This window comes from Neltuma alba, unplaced genomic scaffold (genome assembly GCF_004799145.2).
Source record: "Neltuma alba isolate B1F8T4 unplaced genomic scaffold, ASM479914v2 tig00012182_pilon, whole genome shotgun sequence".
NCBI lineage: Eukaryota > Viridiplantae > Streptophyta > Magnoliopsida > Fabales > Fabaceae > Neltuma > Neltuma alba.
In genome coordinates, this window is record NW_021636725.1 from 205,335 (window position 1) to 225,752 (window position 20,418).

General features: G+C 36.4%; 2 protein-coding genes and 1 long non-coding RNA gene across 4 annotated transcripts; all 3 read right to left on the bottom strand.

Annotated features, from left to right (window-relative positions):
* Nucleotides 1-1,483: 1,483 nt before the first annotated feature.
* Nucleotides 1,484-10,747, bottom strand: LOC114724267 (uncharacterized). Its single transcript, XM_028910586.1, has 7 exons — nt 10,509-10,747; nt 9,580-9,691; nt 9,323-9,368; nt 8,776-8,830; nt 7,572-7,683; nt 7,284-7,404; nt 1,484-1,991 (listed from the first exon to the last, which is right to left on the bottom strand). The coding sequence occupies exons 1-7, from the start codon at nt 10,571-10,573 to the stop codon at nt 1,864-1,866; spliced, it is 639 nt and encodes a 212-aa protein (XP_028766419.1). The 5' UTR covers nt 10,574-10,747; the 3' UTR covers nt 1,484-1,863.
* A 3,664-nt stretch (nt 10,748-14,411) lies between these two features.
* Nucleotides 14,412-15,661, bottom strand: LOC114724256 (uncharacterized). Of its 2 annotated transcripts, XR_003738298.1 has the most exons (3): nt 15,502-15,661; nt 14,796-14,904; nt 14,412-14,580 (listed from the first exon to the last, which is right to left on the bottom strand). It is a non-coding gene; the product is annotated as an uncharacterized LOC114724256 (long non-coding RNA). The 2 variants fall into 2 exon arrangements; XR_003738297.1 differs by having other exon boundaries at nt 14,412-14,904.
* Nucleotides 15,662-16,712: 1,051 nt separating this feature from the next.
* LOC114724255 (putative UPF0481 protein At3g02645) lies at nt 16,713-19,644 on the bottom strand. The gene is made up of 2 exons (XM_028910576.1): nt 19,306-19,644; nt 16,713-18,301 (listed from the first exon to the last, which is right to left on the bottom strand). The coding sequence occupies exons 1-2, from the start codon at nt 19,575-19,577 to the stop codon at nt 16,948-16,950; spliced, it is 1,626 nt and encodes a 541-aa protein (XP_028766409.1). The 5' UTR covers nt 19,578-19,644; the 3' UTR covers nt 16,713-16,947.
* Between the last annotated feature and the right edge of the window lie 774 nt (nt 19,645-20,418).

The following is a 20,418-nucleotide window of genomic DNA, read 5'->3' on the forward strand; positions in this document are numbered from 1 at the left end:
AAGAAATCTCCTCTCATGACCTCCCCTCCCTTCCCCTACCCTCCCCTCCAACCAAACAAAACTCATGACCTCCCCTCCCTTCCCCTACCCTCCCCTCTTAGGATAGGAAAAGTATAGAAAGAAAATAACACTTAAAATTAACGCACTTTGAAGGGGAGTTATAACGTCATCTAGAATGCTTTTTAATCTACTCTTCCTATCCTTAATATATGACCTAATTAGAGAGTTAGTGTTGGTCCTATATGTAAGATTTATTTCATATGTTTATCAATTTTTTTCAAAATTAACTCTATTGATATTTCCCAACAATAATCAAGTATGAGAGAGATAGATAGAATTAAGGGAAAGGCTTGTGGTTTTTATTTTTTATTTTTTTAAAGTATATCATATTAATTAATTTAACTAACATCCTCAGTTTACTCAAATTAATTAATTAGGTCTCATATTGAGAAGAGGAAGATTACTACATAAAGCCTTTCAGATGATTTTACAAGCCGCGTTTGCAACATGTAACTCATTTGTGTAGACAAGATTTTGCCAATTGAATTATATTCTCTTTTGCAACGTCCCAGAATTTTCAATAAAACTAAGCATTAAAACCATTAGGATATGGTACTCCATCTGAATTTTGTGCGGCTCGTCCAACAACCTTCCCACCCCCGTGAACATTTTGTATTATTGAATGGGTTTGGTCTAATTTTGCTCAGGTTTTTTTTCATAGGAGTCGTGTTATTCAATAATTTTGCTGGATCCATATTGCCCCAAAATTTGTTAAAAACAAAAAATAAGGAAGCCAAAATACTTAAGTTGACGGTTAACATTTTTAATGGTTAAGGGCAGTGTTGCCCTTTTTTTTTTTTTGGCTTTTTAATACTCCTCCGGTCCTAAACATACAACCCTTATACTAATGTATATAAGGGTTTTATATTTAGAATCGAAGGATTACTTTCATCTTATGAGATAATATTAATCCAACAAAAATTTCTGGATACCCACAACTGCAACCAGAAAACTTCCTGAACAAAATTGGACTTTAAACCATATAGAATTCACATAGGACCAAGACACAGCATTATCATCTGAATATATCAATATATTGCTTTAAAATGATCAACAGGCAACTCCTTTAAACTTTCTAGGCCTAAACATCATTTTCCCAGGCCATCCTTCGGCTTTTATATGCAACTACTACCCTTGGGTTTTTAACCAGATTATGGAAGCCAAGAATTGTTTGCCTCCCTGTCCCCATTTTTAATCCAAGAAATTATAGCCTTATAAGCCCAAAAACCTTATTCATAATCATACAAGGGTTTCTGATATTTCCCCCGCCCCCCTTCTGCATCACAATTCAAATGGCCCATTTCATGTTGTAAGTTAAACAAATTGGTCTCCTATCGATCAATACTGTTTCTGATCTCACCAGTTTATTGTTTGTTCTACTCTAAGTGCTCATATCCCGCCATATCTAATCTGCATACAATCCTCAAATCAAACAGACATGATCAGAATAAATATTACCCTATACTTGTTTTATGATATCATTACAATGTGGGGAAAAAGTAGCCAGAACCTGAAAGGTTTGGAAAAGCTGGCCTTATTGCATCACAAATCCTAACTATTACAAAGATAGTTAGGAGCAGTTTTCAAGGCAGCCAAAACACAGCCCCCAAACACCAATGTACAAACCTCTGTTTTTCCCCTGAGGATCAAAGCAGTCCAGAGGCCTCATATAATCAATATTGCAAAAAGATACACTAGGGACACAGAAAACACTACAATATAAATAATGGCATGGACATAAAAAACATTCGGTCCCCATCATTTGCAATTGCCTGAGGAAATTAGCATGTGAGAATAGAGCTATCAATAGGTGACAAATTCAGCTAGCCGCTGTGGTTGCTTCCTTTTTCTCACAGATTGTCTTGGTGCAGCATTTCTCTCCCCATCTGGTTGTTCCACCTTCCCTTCTGGCAGAGCCTGCCTAATAGACCCTATTTGCCATTGGGGGAAAAAAAAACATGATTTCCTCTATACCACAAATAACTTCAACAGCATCCTCAGATTTCAATGGAAAACACGTGTCCTTTCCTTTTTAAGAAATCTTAAAGCACCAAAAAAAAAAAAAAGGGAACAACATCAACAGCTTAGCGCTTATTGATATAAGCAAAAGGAAAGAAGCAGAATATTCATTCAACATAAACCAAATGGGGGCAGTACATAGTATATATCCCAACCTCAAGACACGTCACCCACTTATTCTCTCTCTTCTAACTAACTACTCAGGAATTTACCTTTCTCTCACGGTTACAATTACTATAAAAACCTGTTACCAGAGTAATGCATATATCAATACTCCCCCCCTTCAAAAGAATCCTTGTCCACAAGGATTGTCCTGGCAGGAGGAGCCGTGGTAGAAAAATCTGGAAACTGCTGCTGAATAAGAGATAAATCCTCCCAAGTGGCATCCTTAGGTTGAGAGAATTTCCAGCGAATCAAGACTTGAGTAACAGGGACATTGTTTCGTTTAACAATCTTTCGGCCCAAAATCTCCAGCGGTTCCAGCATGAAGTGGCCTTGACTATCAATAGGTGGCAGAGAGGAGGCCAGAGGGGCCTCTGGACCTACATGTTTCTTGAGGAGTGAAACATGAAAAACAGGATGGATACGTGTGTTTGCTGGCAACTCAAGCTCATAAGCGACAGCCCCTATTTTCTTCAATATCTTATAAGGGCCAAAATAACGGGCAGCAAGCTTGTGGAGGGAAGCATTGTTCAGCAAATTCCTTCGAAAAGGATGCAATTTCAGATAGACCCTATCCCCCATATTGAAATAACGTTCAGATCTGTTTTTGTTAGCTTGTTGGATCATCCTATGCTGTGCTCGTAGTAAATGTTGCTTAAGGAGCTGTAAAACTAGCTCTCTGGACAGACAAGTGCGGTCAACTAGATCATTTGGAGAGTCCCCAGCAATATAAGGTAAATGGACCGGCGGTGCAACTCCATAAACAGCCTCAAAAGGGGACATGCCAATAGAAGAGTGGTAAGTAGTATTATACCAAAGTTCTGCTAAAGGCAGCCATTTAACCCATTGTTTAGGGAAGTCTCCAGTCATGCAACGAAGATAGCACTCCAAGCAACGATTCAGAACCTCTGTTTGCCCATCCGTTTGAGGATGATAGGCAGAAGAGTATTGGAGTTTAACCCCATATAACCGAAACAGTTCCTTCCAAAATTTGCCACAAAAAATAGGATCTCGATCCGACACTATTGACTTAGGGAACCCATGCAATTTGACCACATTATCTAGAAAAATTTGTGCCACATCAACAGCAGTGAAGGGGTGTTTGAGAGCCATGAAATGGGCCGCTTTTGAGAGTCTATCAACTACTACAAAAATAGTAGATTTAGAATAGGATTTGGGAAGGCCACTAATAAAATCCATGGAGAGGTCTGACCATACATGATCCGGAATTGGTAGAGGCTGAATTAACCCTGGAGAAGCAATTAATTCTGGCTTAAAGCGCTGGCATGTAGTGCATTCACGAACAAAGTTTCTAACATCCTTCTCTAACCCCTTCCAATAAAAGAAGGAAGAAATACGCACAAAGGTAGAGTGCTGTCCAGAGTGCCCACCAATGCTGTCTTCATGAAAAAATGTCAACAAGTCACGACGAAGGTTCCTATCAGCACCCACAACCAGTCTGCCCTTACGTTTTAACAAATGATGCTGCCAAGTATAGTTGCTGTGGGGGGTTGGATCCTGTTCCAGATCTGAAATTAATCTTTGAAGATGATCATCAGTTAACCAAGAGTCCCGAACCTTCTCATAAAGTGGAGAAACAGGTCTAGTTAAAGCCAAACAGGATCCATCAACCCGCCGAGACAAGGCATCTGCAGCTGCATTCTCACTACCTTTTCTATAAACAATCTCATAATTCAAGCCCCACAATTTATGGAGCCATTTAAACTGATCTTGATTTAATTCTCGCTGCTCCAACAAGTGTTTAAGTGGAAGATGATCTGTCTTAATAATGAATTTATGGCTGCACAAGTAAGAACGCCATTGCCGAACAGCAAAGATAATAGCCAATAATTCTCTCTCATATGCAGAAAGCGGTCTCTTCTTGGTGGTCAAAACTTTGCTAGCAAAGGCCACTGGATGGCCATTTTGAGAAAGAACAGCCCCCAATCCTGTACCAGAAGCATCTGTTTCCACAATGAAGGGTTCATGGAAGTTAGGGAGTGCCAATACTAGAGGAGACATCATGAATTTTTTCAGCAAGAGAAAAGCCTCATTGGTTTCCGCAGACCATTGGAAAGGTACATCTTTCTTCAACAAATCAGAAAGAGGTTTGCTAATGGCTCCATAATTGCGAATGAATCGCCTATAATAACCTGTAAGGCCTAAGAACCCACGCAGCTCCTTGAGATTAGTAGGGAAGGGCCATGATGAGACTGCTGCAAGTTTTTTTGGATCAGCTTGTACTCCTTTTGCAGAAATAATGTGACCCAAATAGTCGATTTGGGTGGCAGCAAAAATACACTTAGAGTGTTTGGCAAATAGCTTATGTTGCCTTAAGGTGGATAAGGCCAGCTCCAAGTGTTCCATATGGGAGTTCCAGTTCTTGCTGTAAACTAGTATATCATCAAAGAAAACTAGAACAAATTTCCTTAGAAATGCCTTAAAGACATAGTTCATAAGTCCTTGAAATGTAGCTGGTGCATTTGTAAGCCCAAAGGGCATAACAAGAAACTCATACAGGCCCTCATGGGTTCTGAAAGCTGTCTTAGGAATATCCTCCCCTTTCATTCTGATTTGATGATAACCAGACCGCAAATCGAGCTTAGAGAAATAAACAGCACCGGTTAACTCATCTAACAATTCCTCAATAATCGGTATAGGGAATTTGTTTTTCACTGTAGCCTCGTTGAGTCTTCTGTAGTCAACACAGAATCTCCATGTACCTTCCCTCTTCTGCACCAAAACCACTGGAGCTGCAAAAGAACTGGAACTCTCTCGAATAATACCATTCTGAAGCATTTCCTGAACTTGCTTCTCAATTTCAGTTTTCTGTGCAGGACCATACCGGTAAGGTCGGCAACTAATAGGCTTATCAGTATGAAGTGGAATGGCATGATCATAAGGCCTTGAAGGGGGAAGTTCCTTCGGTTCCTCAAAAATATCAGCATAGGTGTCCAATAATCTAAGTAATTCCTGTTGACACGTTTCTGGAAGTGGGGAAGTATTACCCAACCCAACGTGCAAGGAGGATGATGTGTTCAAAAGGAAAATGCATGCAGCAGTGAGAATATCATGGTTTGAAGAGAGCTCTGTTATGACAGGAGAGGGTGCATACCCTAAGCCACGCAACTCAATTTTCTTACCCCCATAAGTGAATTCAAATATCCGCAAATCAATATCCATAGTAAAACGACCTATCGTTCTCAGCCATTGGGTGCCCAGAATCATGTCATACCCACCAATTTTCATTACTAAAAAATCAGCAACAAAGGTGGAGTTACCCATATCCCAAGACAAATTCGGGCAGCATTTAGAAATAGTTACCTGCCGTGAGTCCGCTACAGTGAGTCGAATGGCGTTCCGTTCCACGGGTTTTAATTGGAGCCGCTTAACAACAGAAGTATGCAGCACATTGTGCGTGCTCCCGATATCGACTAGAATGATCACTTTCTGGTTTTTAATCTGGCCCATTAGTTTCAGAGTAGGAGCTCTGTCATCCCCTTCAATAGCATTGATCGACCCCTCTGCATCAATCTGGGCAACCCCTATGGCATCCTCAAAGTGCTCATCCTCTTCATCAACCACCAACGTGAACAAGTGCGACTCCTTACAGCGATGACCTGGAGCAAACTTCTCTGGATACCAATAACATAACCCCTTCCGGCGCCTATCATCCATTTCCCGTTTCGAAAGCTGGCGGGTGGGTTTGGAAGAAATGGATGATTTAGTATTCGGGAAAGTTGAAGCCGCTGTAGAGACGCTCGGTTGGATCGAAGACGGGTACATGGATTTGGGTTTGGAAAACCCTGTAGCATCCACGGATGGGCTTATTTTTGGGCCCAATGCAGAACCCGTTTGAACACCAGATGCAGAACTTCCTGTTGGGGGGCCCGAACGGCGATAAGACACCGACGCATTCTCGTGTAGAGCATGAATGGTTGATTCCTGCAAACGGGCCGTCGACATTGCACTTGTCAGGGTAGACGGAGCGAAGTTGAGGACGAACTTCTGTATATCAAGCCGAAGACCGCCAATAAAGAGATTGATAGCTACGGGTTCGGGAATGTCAACTTCCGATAGGAGCTCGTCGAACTGCTGCTCATATTCGGAAACGGAAGTAGAAAGTTGTTGAAGCTTCTTTAGTGTAATGAGAGGGTGTTCATCTCGCACGTCGGCGAATTTAACCTCCATGTGCCTGAAGTACTCGGCCCAGGAAATATTAGCAAAGGAGCGGTGGCGCATGAAGGTTTGATGCCACCGCAATGCATGACCTTCAAGGTGAATGCTCAGGAGACGAATGCGCTGGTCAGCTGGTGTGCCATCTACCTCAAAAAATTGGCGAGCTCGATAGGCCCACCCACGGAAATCAGAGCCGTCGAACTTCGGAAACTCAACGCGACTCTGTTTTGTGGCAATCGAGTAGCTGGAAGAAGACCCAGAGTTGTGCAGCTCATGGAATGAACCAAAGGCAGGAAGACGGGGAGAAACATGGGTTTGGGAAACCTCATCGACAGACGCCGGACGCTTCGCAAACGGAGAATGAAGGTTGGATATCTTGGTGGATATATCCTGTAACGTTACTTTGAGGTCGGCGATATCCGATGATTGCTGTTCCATACGAGTGGTGACAGAATCAAGGACGGTTTGCTGCTGGTCTAACCGACGCTCAATGTCACCCAAACGATCCGTCGAGGACCGAGTCTCCGGCAGTGCCATATGGCCGGAGAGAAAGGCTCTGATACCTTTTATGATATAAGCAAAAGGAAAGAAGCAGAATATTCATTCAACAGAAACCAAATCGGGGCAGTACATAGTATATATCCCAACCTCAAGACACGTCACCCACTTATTCTCTCTCTTCTAACTAACTACTCAGGAATTTACCTTTCTCTCACGGTTACAATTACTATAAAAACCTGTTACCAGAGTAATGCATATATCACTTATGAAGGTTTATTCATAGACCAATGCACTATCCATTTATCACCTTGAGTAGGCTATTCGTAACAAACAGAGACCACGAGGCGCTTGAATGCCAATACCTGTGTCCGAAGGTCCATTCCGATTGTCACCAAAGTTTGATGGCAACGAGTTTGCTATGCGGTTCTGGCTCTTAGTTTCCATTGTCAGCATCTTCATGGATATTTTCCGAAAATAATCAGTCTGAAATTAGGAGGAAATGTAAAAGATATAAGCTGTCCTGGGCACTCCATTATCTTGAACAAAACAAAGTTCAATTACTGCTCAACTTTCTATCATAATTGTTCTGCTCAGGATAATGCAATGATCCATCAAGAGGGCTGTCAGAATTAAAACTGTGATGACTCTACCTCGCTTGTTGCTGAATTATAAACCTTCTCCTCAAATCTTACGGCAATTTTATGAAGTTCAGCTAATCCCTCTTGGCTAGAGACAGGAAGATGTCTTCTTAATACTTCCGTTCTATAAGATGAATAACAACAGTTTAATTACTGCAAAAAGCATATATCATTAAACAGTCCTAAAAATAGCAAGCATGACCATAATACTTTTCAAGTCCTTCATAGTGTCCGAGAGATACGCACAGAATTTGGATTTTAAGTTAGAATATGAATGATGAATCATGATATTATCAGATGCAATTATTCCTGGTTTCTAGGTGCATTTTCATACACCCAAAAAAAATAAAAACAACAACAACAACAACAAAAGCAGCAGCAATAGAATGGGCTCATTAAATTTAGTTCTATGCACGGATACCATAAAAATGAATTTCCTGATCCAAATGGGTTATCTCTTTCGCATCCTAAATGCTCTCTCCACAAAACAAAAGTTTAACAATAAGAAATCCTCTAACTGCACCAAACAAAAAACGAAATATATTTGAAAAACACATACTTATATGTTAAGAAATCTGTGCAAGTATCCTTTTTTCTTCAGGGGTGCCAAAGACCATAAACAAATTAAAAATAAGTTCAAACTAACATAAAGTTCTTCATAAACACAATTCAATAATCATAAGAAAGATGTCTGTCTTAAAAATTCAGCATCAACACCAACCATTCGGAGGCTTGCCAATATAAATAGCGGAAAAGTGCATTTTTCTCCCTTCCCTTAAAATATCTCAAATGAATAAACCAGAACTTCACAAAATTATAGAAATATACCCAAAAATATATAGTAAAATTCAAAGCAACAGTGCAATGCAACATCAAGTGATTGACAGATAAGGCATACTTGTCCGTTAAACCCAATCAACTGACCAATAAATGTATAATGCTGTCCTATAAAACACATGCATAGACCTGGACTAAATTATTGAAGAATAACTACACAGAAAGATCGTTGAGTGAAGAACATTTTATAGTCAAAAGATAATGATTTGGTCCAATCATAGTATTTCAACTATAAAACAGAATTTTGAGCATTAATTTTAAGTTGGTTATCAATTTAGTTCCAAGAGAGAAAAAGAGAACTCTTAACAAAGCATGATACATGATTTCTTTCCGCATCGTGCAATACATCAACAAAGTAAAACAACATAGAAATTTATACATTTCATTGACACTTCTTCGGCGACTTTCAGGTAGCGCTTGAGTCCTCCAATAATCTGTAAAGAATTATCCACCTTGAGTATGTTTCCAATTACTCATATTCACAAATTTAGATAGAGGTGTCAATAACAGATTCACTATAGATCTAATTTAGCGATAATATATCAAATCAAAGATGTGATATAATTATTATAACAGAAAAGCACTTCCATCGAAGACAAAATTACAATGCAAATGCACAAATTTTGGGTGGTATTCCAATTATATGCACAAGGTATTTGTTTGAGATTATAATTAAAGGAAAAAATATCATAAACCTTATTGAACATTTTATATTTGATACCAAATGTTAAAAAAGGGCCGCAAGTTGAATGTTTTCTTGGTGCAAAACAATAACTGAATCGCTAATAATACCGTCAGTGTAAACCCCGTACATTCATCCAATACAATGGGTTCAGTGCTTTTAATGATTAGAAACTTCCAAAAGCTAGATTGGGCTACTCATTGATCCGATGGCATAACATTGAAGTAGATGGTCTGGGACTTACAGCCAATAAACAACATCATTGAAGATATTTCCTGTAAATAATCCTCCTGAAATTAGGAAATATAAGAAAATTAGCACCACAGCAATCTTGACAAGTTCAAAGAAGTGGGCCCACCACTAAGAATTGACCCTGTTAAAAAATGTTTCAAATTTGGAGGTTATGGAAACCTAAGGTGTAAGAATCCATTCATGATTTACCCATCTGCATAGATGACTATAAGTTATTAAAATAACAGAGATTAGACATTATTGATGTACCTGGCTTGCTGCACCAGCATAAGTCTTATGCTCAATACTTTGAGCAATTTTTTGAACTTCAACTAATTCATCGTCATCACCATGAGACTGATGTATCATTAATTTCCCCATTCTACAAAATGAAGAATTGTTTTACAATGACAATGCATCAAGTAGCTGAGGATAATATACAATGATCAACTGAAAAAATGATATCAGTATGTGAGGGTCCAGCCCCTCTGTTTATGTTTTGAAAAGAAGTGCAAAGAAAGCAAATTATCATTTGGAGTAGACTGTCGAAGACTAAAGTCATCATCCGGGCACCTGACAATTATAAACTTCCTTCTCCCAAATCCACCAAAAAGAAGAAAGGGGGGGGGGGGACCAGAACTGCTCAAAATTCTTACCTCATGCCAAAGAATAGACCTATAATAGAAGCAGTTCATTCCAAATATTATGAGCTACAGTTGGGGGGAAAAAACAAATATCAGCAGCTTCCAAAGTCATATCAATAATTTATATCGCCCAAAAAAGTTCCTGCACCCCCAGCTAAAGTTATAGGTAAGGTTAAGATAACACAGTCTGCTAAAACTCTTGAGGGGCACTCACAAACAACATTGAAAAGTTGAAATATAAATGTCCAGCATGGACTATAAACGGAAGACACAAGCTTGCCAAAAGAAATTGAGTATGTCAAGTAATATAGTTTCCTGAGCTGGCAAATAGAAGAAGAATCAGCAGTTCAATAAGTCAGCAAATCATATACAATGCCCACTATGGCTCCTTTACCAAGGATATCATAGATTTTTTCTAATGAAACAGATTTAATCTTCTATGACAAACAAGGGGAACGTTATGAGACAGTATTGATAGTTCATAGAACTGAAAGCACAAAGCAGATAAGCATAATATAGATAATCTAATCAATTACATAAAAACTTTAGACCTACATTTCATTGACTTTTATTTGGCGAGTATGAGGCAGGAATTCAGCCCTCCAGTCATTTGTATCCATAGCGGGGCTCTACGCCTTGGGGGGGTCTTCTTCTACAACGACCACGCTGCGAGTTGACGAGTGATCGACCGCTGATGGGAGAGGGAAACGCAAGGCAAAGGTGGCTCTGTATTAGTATTAGACTTCGACGCGACCAACACGAAAGAAATCTTTTCCAGCATATTCCGGGTTTCGCGTTGAAGTTAACGATGGTTTCGGACTGTCTGGTTTTGATCGGAGTAATTCTGTAACATGTACTTGAAGTTTGATTAGTAATTCATCGAAAAATATTGATTAATAAATTAATGTAAGGAATAAAAGTATTAAAATACCTTCAAAAATATTAAAAGATAAATTAGAGTAGATAAATTTTAAAATCTTAAATTAGACCCCTCGTATTATTTTAAAATTTTAAAATATTATAAAACGATAATACTGTTCGTATTCTTAATAATTACTTTCATACAGCAATTGATTATTTTAGTTTAATTATGGGAAAATGACAGATAAAGAAGCTCCAAAATGTGAAATGCCAATTTGGGAAGCTAAGGAAATGTAATTACCCATAGGGAAGTCCTTCCCAAATTGGGATTTTGGAAATTCAGTGAAATGACAAAAATACCCTTTGTTCTTTTTTTTTTTAAAAAAAAACCCAGCCCCTCACCGGTGGCCGGCGACCGGCGACCACCGCCGGCGACTGGCCTCCGGCGGCCGCCGACCGCCTCCGGCCACCGGCGCCGGCCACCGGTGTGGTGGCTGCCGGTGAAGGATTTTTGTGACAGGTTTTTTTTTTTGGGAATAAGATAATATTGGTTCAAAGTGGCGGGGGTGGGATTTGATCCCACAACCCCTTGGCCACTTGAACCAACAAAAGGATGGCCATTGGGCCATCAAAGATTTTTTAACCTTATAATGCAAACAAAAATATAAGTTAACTCTTTTACTGTAACTCCAGCTCGTGACAACAATTTATCTGAGGATGACAAGTCTTAATTGAGAAATAACAAGTCTAAATTTGATATTAACAAAGCAATTTTTCCTTATACATAACATAGCAGCATGTGCATTAATTAAAAATGATCATAATTTATTTAAAAATGACACGTCTTTACTATAAAATGACAAGTCTAAAATTGATATTAACAAGGCAACTTTTCCTTATACATAACAAGAAATAGCATCTACGTTAATTAAAAATGACCATGATTTATTTGAAAAAACACGTCTTTACTGGAAAATGACAAGTCTAAATTTGATATTAACAAAGCAACTTTTCCTTATACATAACAAGAAATACCGAATAAATTGTTGTTATTTTTCAACAAAGACGTGTCATTTTTAAATAAATTAGGAAAAGTTGCTTTGTTAATATCAAATTTAGACTTGTTATTTCTCAATTAAGACTTGTCATCCTCAAATAAATTGTTGTCACGAGCTGGAGTTACAGTAAAAGAGTTAACTTATATTTTTGTTTGCATTATAAGGTTAAGAAATCTTTGATGGCCCAATGGCCATCCTTTTGTTGGTCCAAGTGGCCAAGGGGTTGTGGGATCAAATCCCACCCCCGCCACTTTGAACCAATATTATCCTATTCCCAAAAAAAAAAAAACTGTCACAAAAATCCTTCACCGGCAGCCACCACACCGGTGGCCGGCGCCGGTGGCCGGAGGCAGTCGGCGGCCGCCGGAGGCCAGTCGCCGGCGGTGGTCGCCGGTCGCCGGCCACCGGTGAGGGGCTGGGTTTTTTTTTTTAAAAAAAAAAGAACAAAAGGTATTTTTGTCATTTCACTGAATTTCCAAAATCCCAATTTGGGAAGGACTTCCCTATGGGTAATTACATTTCCTTAGCTTCCCAAATTGGCATTTCACATTTTGGAGCTTCTTTATCTGTCATTTTCCCTTTAATTATTAACTACTTTTGTTTTTAAAATTTTGATGATTATTTTTATATAGCTATTAATTACACAAAAGCAATAAATAACTAAACAAAAAGTTGTCATTATAGATCTCTAACCATACTTTATACATTTTTTGAATTTTTATATAAAAGTAGTCAATAACGAAATTAGAAAATTTTAAAAATTAAAAAAGTCAATCACAAGACTAAAAGAGTCAGTAGTTAAACGAAAGTAATCATTAGAGTTTTAAAAACAAATATAATCAAAAAAGTTAGTCAATAAATAAGAGCAGTCACCAGAGTTCTATTGGCCGTTAGTATATCCACTAGTACCAGAGTACCCGTGCCTGAAAATGTTGATGTGGTAATATTTAAAGAGAAAATAGTAAAAAATATTTGTGTAACTTCACAATATTTGAAAATTTTATTAGAATTTTAAAATTCACCTGATTTGTCCTTTAACAATTTCTAGAATGTTTTATTATCTTTTTTTCTCAATTTAAATTAAACAAATTAACTATATTATTTACTGTTCAATGCTTATTCCGTACTTCTTGTCATGAAATAGCAATTATTATTGCTACTGCTTTTTTATTTTTTTTTACCAGCAATTATTATTGTTACTGCTACTATTACTATATATGAATACGTGCATATTTGTTTAAGAAATCAAATATTTATGTATTGCTAAATTAAACTTATTAATTTCTAAACCTGTCTAGCGATTAAATAACAAAATTTTAATTTTATTACAAAAGTTTTGTCGTGATTGTAAAATTGAACTTATTCATTTCTAAATATACATTATATTGTGATTGAATAAAATAAAGTTTATTAAAAATTATAAATTTAATGCAAAAGTTTTGTTGTGAATAGTTAATAGGTACTTATGAATTGGTAATTTAAGTTTGTTAAATTCTAAGTATGCATTATGATTGGATAACAATAAAGATTTATTGAAGAGTGCAACCTTATTATAAAAGTTTTGTTGTGAAAAAACTGATGGGAATTTGCGGATTGATAAGCTAAACTTGTTAATTTCTAAGTTACTACCTCCGGTTCTAATTATAAGAGCCAGTTAACTAATTTGAGGAGATTAAAGAAGTAAGTTGAGTTAATTATTTATCCTAAATAGGTGCTGTCTTTTCTAAAATATCATTACTAATAAAGTATATTGACTAGAACTATCATTGTTAGAATGGCTACTTTAGAAAAAAAAATAAATATGAGAGACAATGTAGATTGGGGTCTTATATTTAGAATCAAAATAAAAGTCAAATAGGGTCTTATATTAAGGACAGGAGGTAGTACAACAAATTCAATTCAGTAATTCGCATGTCGTGATTAACTATTCATAGAAAAAGTTTTATAGTCAAGTTGTCATCATTGTCAGTGCTCCAATAACAATTGATAGAACTATGGCCATTGTTGTTGAAACTCCAGCCATTGACAAAGGTCGCTTTGGGGAAAAAACAGAGAGAGATATGGCTTTTAAAAAAAATGAGGGGCAATATAGTAAAATGCCTCATATTTACAAATCCCAAATTTGGTTTATGACCCAATTAGGGATTTGTTGAATTTAACAACCTAACTTATGATCTTCTTATTTAAGATAGCTTTAAATGAGATTTTCCCTTAGAGTGTATTTGGTATGAGAAAAATTTAAAAAAAAAAAAGGAAGGGAGAGAAAATTTTAATGAGCTCAATTTAGAAAAAATAAAAAAATAAGTTAAAATTGTTTAATTAATTTTTATTATTCTTTTATATTACAACTTTTCTCAGTTATAATTTTATAATCTCATTTTTTTTAATTTTTCAAATCGAGCTCATTAAAATTTGTTCTCCCTTCCCCTTCCTTTTATTTCCCTCTTACCAAATATAGGGTTGATAATAGTTTTGATAATTGCAAGGAGTCAATCATTTATGAGATCTCATACTCAAATTCATCCAAATCCAGAACAACTATAATTAAAACTTGATTTGAATGTGGATTACACTACAACGACATAATTGCACTTAGGCTTAACAAACATTTGGTCTGCACAATTATCACCAATAGATGACAAATTCAGATAGCCACTGTGGTTGTTTCCTCTTCCTTCCTTCAAGCACCTGAGCCTCCATAACAGACCCTATTCACCATTCATGAGTAAGTGCATCATGTCCTTTCCAAACAATCTTAAAGCAAGCATCCCAAAAATAAAAACAACGACAAAAATAGAAATCAGCTAAGTGCTTATGGAGTTTAATTCAGAGATCAAAGTATGAAAGTATAACATATCAGTATATTAGCTTGCATAGGGTACTTGCAACAAATAGAATGCAAGAAGATTTTGAATATAATCACCTGTATCTGAATTCTCACCACAGTTTGATTGAATGGAGTTTGTTTTAGTGTTAGGGCCTCTCGTTCCTACTTTCAGTAGCTCTAAGGATATTTTCCGTAGATAATCATACTGAAATTAGGAAAAATAATGTAAAAGATGTAAGGGCCTTCTTTTTAATTTAATACAATTAAGCATGCACACACAAACATGTTGTTGTTGGGTTTGAATTCGGGATTTCATCCAAATATGATAGGTGGTGGTGTTGTTAGGACAACTAGCCATTGACCATACAAGGATATGTTTGGTTCAAAAAAAAGATGGAAATGGATGAAATGGAATACTAATGATCATAGATGTTTGGTACAACATTAAGAACGTTGGGATGAAATTTATTTTTTTAGATTTGATTAAATAAAAGTAAAAATGAATGGACAAGAATACCCTACGCAATGAAAAGAAAGAAGGAAAAGTTGAAATGGTCAATCAACCCATAAAGGTGGGAATCATCATTAATTGGTTTCTAAGTGGGTGCGTTGATTCCATGAAAGTAAGGAACCATGATTTCAGGATAAAATGCGGCCAAACATGCAAGATGTGAGAATACAATTAAGATTATTGAGAATCCTAATAAAAGGGTCACGAGATTTCACCGCACTCCATTAACGTTGAACAAAGCAAAATTCAATGAATGTTCCAACTTTTTGTTTAAAACTATGATGACTGTACCAGGATTGTTGCAGTAGTATAGTCTCCTCCTCAAATCTCACAGCATTTCTATAAGCTTCATCTAATTCATCTTCGGCAAAAGGAGGAACAAGTCTGCCAAATGTGCCCATTCTATGAGAAGTCATAACATACCCCAGTTTAGTTACTTAAAAGTACAAGATATTAAAAGGCATATCATTAAACATTCCAAAAAAAAATATTAAGCATGATCATAAGATAATACTACCTCCTTTTCCCATAATGGAAGATCTAGTTTTTAATTCATTTTAAAATACAAACTTAGATCTTATATTAAAGACGGGAAAGAATGCATTTCAGTCCGTTCAAATTTTTCGAAGTATGAAGTATCATGGAAAGTCATATAATAGGCCGACCGTGGTTCGACGACTCTCAGGCTGTAATCGAGCCCTCCAGCAATCTGTAAAGCATCATCCCACCTGAGGTATTAATAACAGAGTATTGAAAATGATGAAAAATACGATAAAACTTGCCAAACACACACACTCTCTCTCTCTATATATATATGAGTATATATATATATATAAAACACAGCTACAAACTGAATATTCTGTCAGAGAAAGACAATAGCGGAATCATAGGCTTCAAGAATTCAGAGGTTCCAAATGCTAGAAGGGTTAATAACCGAATCTGGAGACATGAAGTTGACCTCAGTGTTTTGGGACTTACTATCAGTTAAACGCAGGGTTGAAGATATTTTCTGTACATAATCTTCCTGTAATTAGGAAGTACTGTATATAGGAACATTAATATACCAGCAGTTAATGGCACTGTAATAGGAGTTTCTTTTTTTTTTTTGGGGGGGGGGGGGCTCAGATCATTAATACTAAAAAGATTAGACATTATTGGGATGCCTGGCTTGCTGCATCAGCATAAGCCTTATGCCCAATACTCTGAGCAATTCTTTGAACTTCTAGTAATTCATCGTCATCACCAAGAGAATAATCTGTCTTTAATTTACTCGTTCTACAGAAATGAACAATTGTTTTATAGTCATCAAGAAGTTGAATCGAATAGACTTGAACCGTTCCAAGTTCTAAGTTCATACCCAGATAGGCCTACAATACAAAAAGGCTTAATCCAAATGTTTTAAGGTGAAAGGAACAACAAATATCAACGGTTTAGAAATTTGGTATGATGGCATTTTTTTAAAGAAATTTTATCAAGCCACAGAATAAAGTGATGTTAAATTATTTGAAATAAAAAAAAACTCAGTAATTGATGGACAAAAAACACTACAAGTACATTTCATTACAATTCAACACGAAAAGAAATTACAAGAAACTTGTAGCCAAAAAAAAGCTATGAGAAACTCTTCCACTGAGTTTGTGGATAGTTGACATATTGATCACAGTAAGAAGTGCTCCATTCACTAGCTCACACAGATTTGAGAGACTTTATGAGACATGGGGGGTTGAAGAAGAAGAATCAGTCGGATATAGCCATTTGAAAGTAACGATTGCAAGTGTAGACAGAGCAAATGGACTGCAAGATCATCAAAAGCAAGAGACAAATTGCAGCCAAAAACGTCAAGAACTGCCACGACCCAATTATATAACTCTTCATTAATTTCCAGGCTTTCACCTTCAATCTTCCATTATAATACTTGTTCACATCTTCAACCGCCTTATCCAGCACTGGCACTTTCGTCAGCTTTATGGACCTGCTCATCCCATTCCACAAGTGAGCCACTTCTGAGTCACTCTTCAAGTGGTTCAGGATCACCCCTGTTTCTCTCAGCACTTTAGCATCCTCATCAGAATCCACAATCCCATTCATTAATTCTGTGTATCGGGTCAAAACCAAGGGCCCAGATGCTACTGATGATTCATATGCAACTAAATTTCTCAAGAACACTTCGGTGTTGACGTCTAGGGCAACTTTTGGAAGGTGAAAAGTGCGTGTTTTTGAGTCAAATTTGATGCTGTTTATAGATCCATTGGTGGGTACGAAACGAACCCCAGAATTCATGAGTTCTGTAACAGAAGGGATTGTGATTTCCTCTATCAGTGGTGGCTTCTCAATGAGACTCTTTGAGGTTGCACTTCCATTTTCTGGCTTTCCTCCTTGTGTGAAGTTGAAGAAATATTGAACAGGTATTTTTATGAGTTTAATTCCAGGTAAGTTCGAGATTATCTTCCACAGTAACTTGACAAAGACTTTCAGGGGTCTAGAAAGCAACTCCTCCTTGATTAATTTCACAGGCCCTCTGTTTAGCTTTGAAAGAATCTTCCACACCTCTTTGAGGAATTTTTTCAAATAGCTTGAGTTCATGCTTGATTCCTCGTTATTTTCACCTCCTTTGGGATCAATATTGCCATCAATATGGATAACATGATCAGGCTGTTGATCTTTAATTTTGGGAACAATCATGTCGTAGAAGAAATCCAGCAAATGAGCGCACTCTGAGAGTTGAACATCTGGATAATCCTCCATCAGTTTGAAAGGACAAAGTTCATTAACCAATCCAGTTAAGATGAGAAACAGGACATTATCTGCATCATCGGGCGACGAGAATTTGAATTCCAGCATCTTCCTTAAAACACACAAAGGGATTTGATTCTCCATCATTACTATGTCCCTTAGAATTGCATTGTGGGCTGATTTCTTTCCCGCATAATCCACTAAGTGAGACATTCTGGAGGAAATTCCAGGAATTTTGTTTCCTTCTTGGATTGCATAAACTTGAAAGAACTCAAGCAAGAATGAGGCGTCAATGATCATCATCCACACCAACGTTTCGCCGTTGAAATCCAAGTACTTGTGGTAGCTTGCTCGAATCCTGTTGATGCATGGCAATATAGAAAATGATTAAACGAAAGAAAACAGAGTTCTCGAGTTAACGTTCAATTCAGGATTGCGAATTTCCAATAATATGGACGATGATTATAAACTTCAAGCAACTTCTAATTATGAAGATTTCATTATTTATCCCCGAAAGATGCATATTTTGATACTAAGTCAGTATTCATTTTTCTGTGCAACCGAGTCCTTAGATATATGAGGGTTCTCATTTAGTATTCATCATAACCATAAACTCATCCTTATAATGTAATTTAAACTATTCAAAATCTTATATAAGTGGTTTATCTTTAAAATTCTTAATATGCAATTTTTTTAATGATAAATTTATTTTTTTAAAAATGTTAGTAAGATTATCATTATTTTAAATTCTAAATCTAGTAAAATAAAAAATTAACTTAAATATATTAAAAAATTTAAATTCAATCATAACCATCCAAAATCAATCTCAAAGATCCAAATTAATTTCATATACATCACTATGATAAGCATGGAATATGTTCCCACGTATATGAATATAGATGAATCAATGCATGCATGCTTCTTGAGCTTATTTTTCAGAGTAACATATGTGTGTGGGTGTGTATATGTCTATCATATTTTGGTTTAAGGAGATCTAAACAAAGTATAATAATTTAAAAACTAAAATAGACTAGTGATTGGAAAGAATAAATCCAAGAAATTAATAAAATGTCCATGCAACAAAATAATGGAATAAATAAAATGTCTTCCAAGACAAATTTGCGTGCAAAAAAAAATCCCAACTCCCAATGCTTCTACGTGAAAGCTTTTAAGATAAATTTATACTTTAAACCTGTAATAAAATGTGCTATTAGATGAACCTTAACTCAGAGCAAAAAAAAAAAAAAGTAATTAATGCCCTACTTGGTAGTTTATAATAACAAAGATCATTTATCCATATTATTAGAAACTAAACCAAGCAACTAAAAGGTAAAACATGTCTCTAGCTATTGCATTAAGTACCTGGGCTCCACCATGTTCAACTCATGTACGAGGTCTTCCAACTTATGATTCTGCAGATGTTTTCGGAACCTGACTGCAGCAGCAAGCTTGTACCTGTGCATCTCATAAAGCTCTGGTCGCCAATAATGGTATGGCCCTATGGCCACTTGTTGAGGCACGTACGAATCTGGGTCACAAATCTTGAGAAGCTTCGGTACGTTGAAGATGGACACAGCAGTGAGTTCACCTTCTCCCTCCAGCTCATCATTCTCTAGGGTTTTCTTTATCTCCATCACCCATCGCAGCTCATCGAAGCTTTCCCTGAAGTTCTTAGCTGATGAAACTGAAGAAGATCTTAACGAAGAAGAAGACATATTCCGCTACGACCAAGAAGAAGAAGAATCTGATGCAAGTACCAGGAGAATAATAATGAAGCAGTGCTTTAACTTGCTGGTCTCGGCAAGTATCAGAGTTATTTATAGTATTAAACAATGGGGAATGTTTTTGTCGTGCTTTTTTTTTTTTTTGACCGGAATTTTTGTCGTGCTTTGAAGATAAAGTTATATGTCATTATATTGATAGGTAATAATTACCATTACGAGAATATATTATTATTGTCTCACAGACGATGACAGGTGAATAAATTAATTCTTAAACGTGGTTTGTTTATAATAATGATACTGCATTTGCTTCTAAATATAGAAATTAGATAATTAATTTGTAAATATATATTAGAAGAGTTATTTATATATGAAAAAAAAAATTGTGTATTGGTTTTTTTAAAGTAGCCCCGTTTAATTGTTTGCATTAAAAATTACTTACTTAATGAAAAATTCTTTAATATATGTATGATTAACAGAGTTTAGGGGGAAGAAAATTATGAATCGAAAAACAAAGTGAAGTGATAAAGTCTTATATTTGATTTCAAGGCCAACTCTTCTGGTAATTATTACATTTAGGGTGGGAGATGGTAACATTTTTTTTAAAGACTAAAGACAAGAAAGAAGTACATAATGTTACTGTTCCTTCTTTTCAGCTTTCATCATGTTTTTTGTTTGGTTTTGATGATTTAGGAATATCTTAGTATTTTCGTTGGCTTACTAAGAGACCCCACCATTTTTTAAAAGCTAGTGG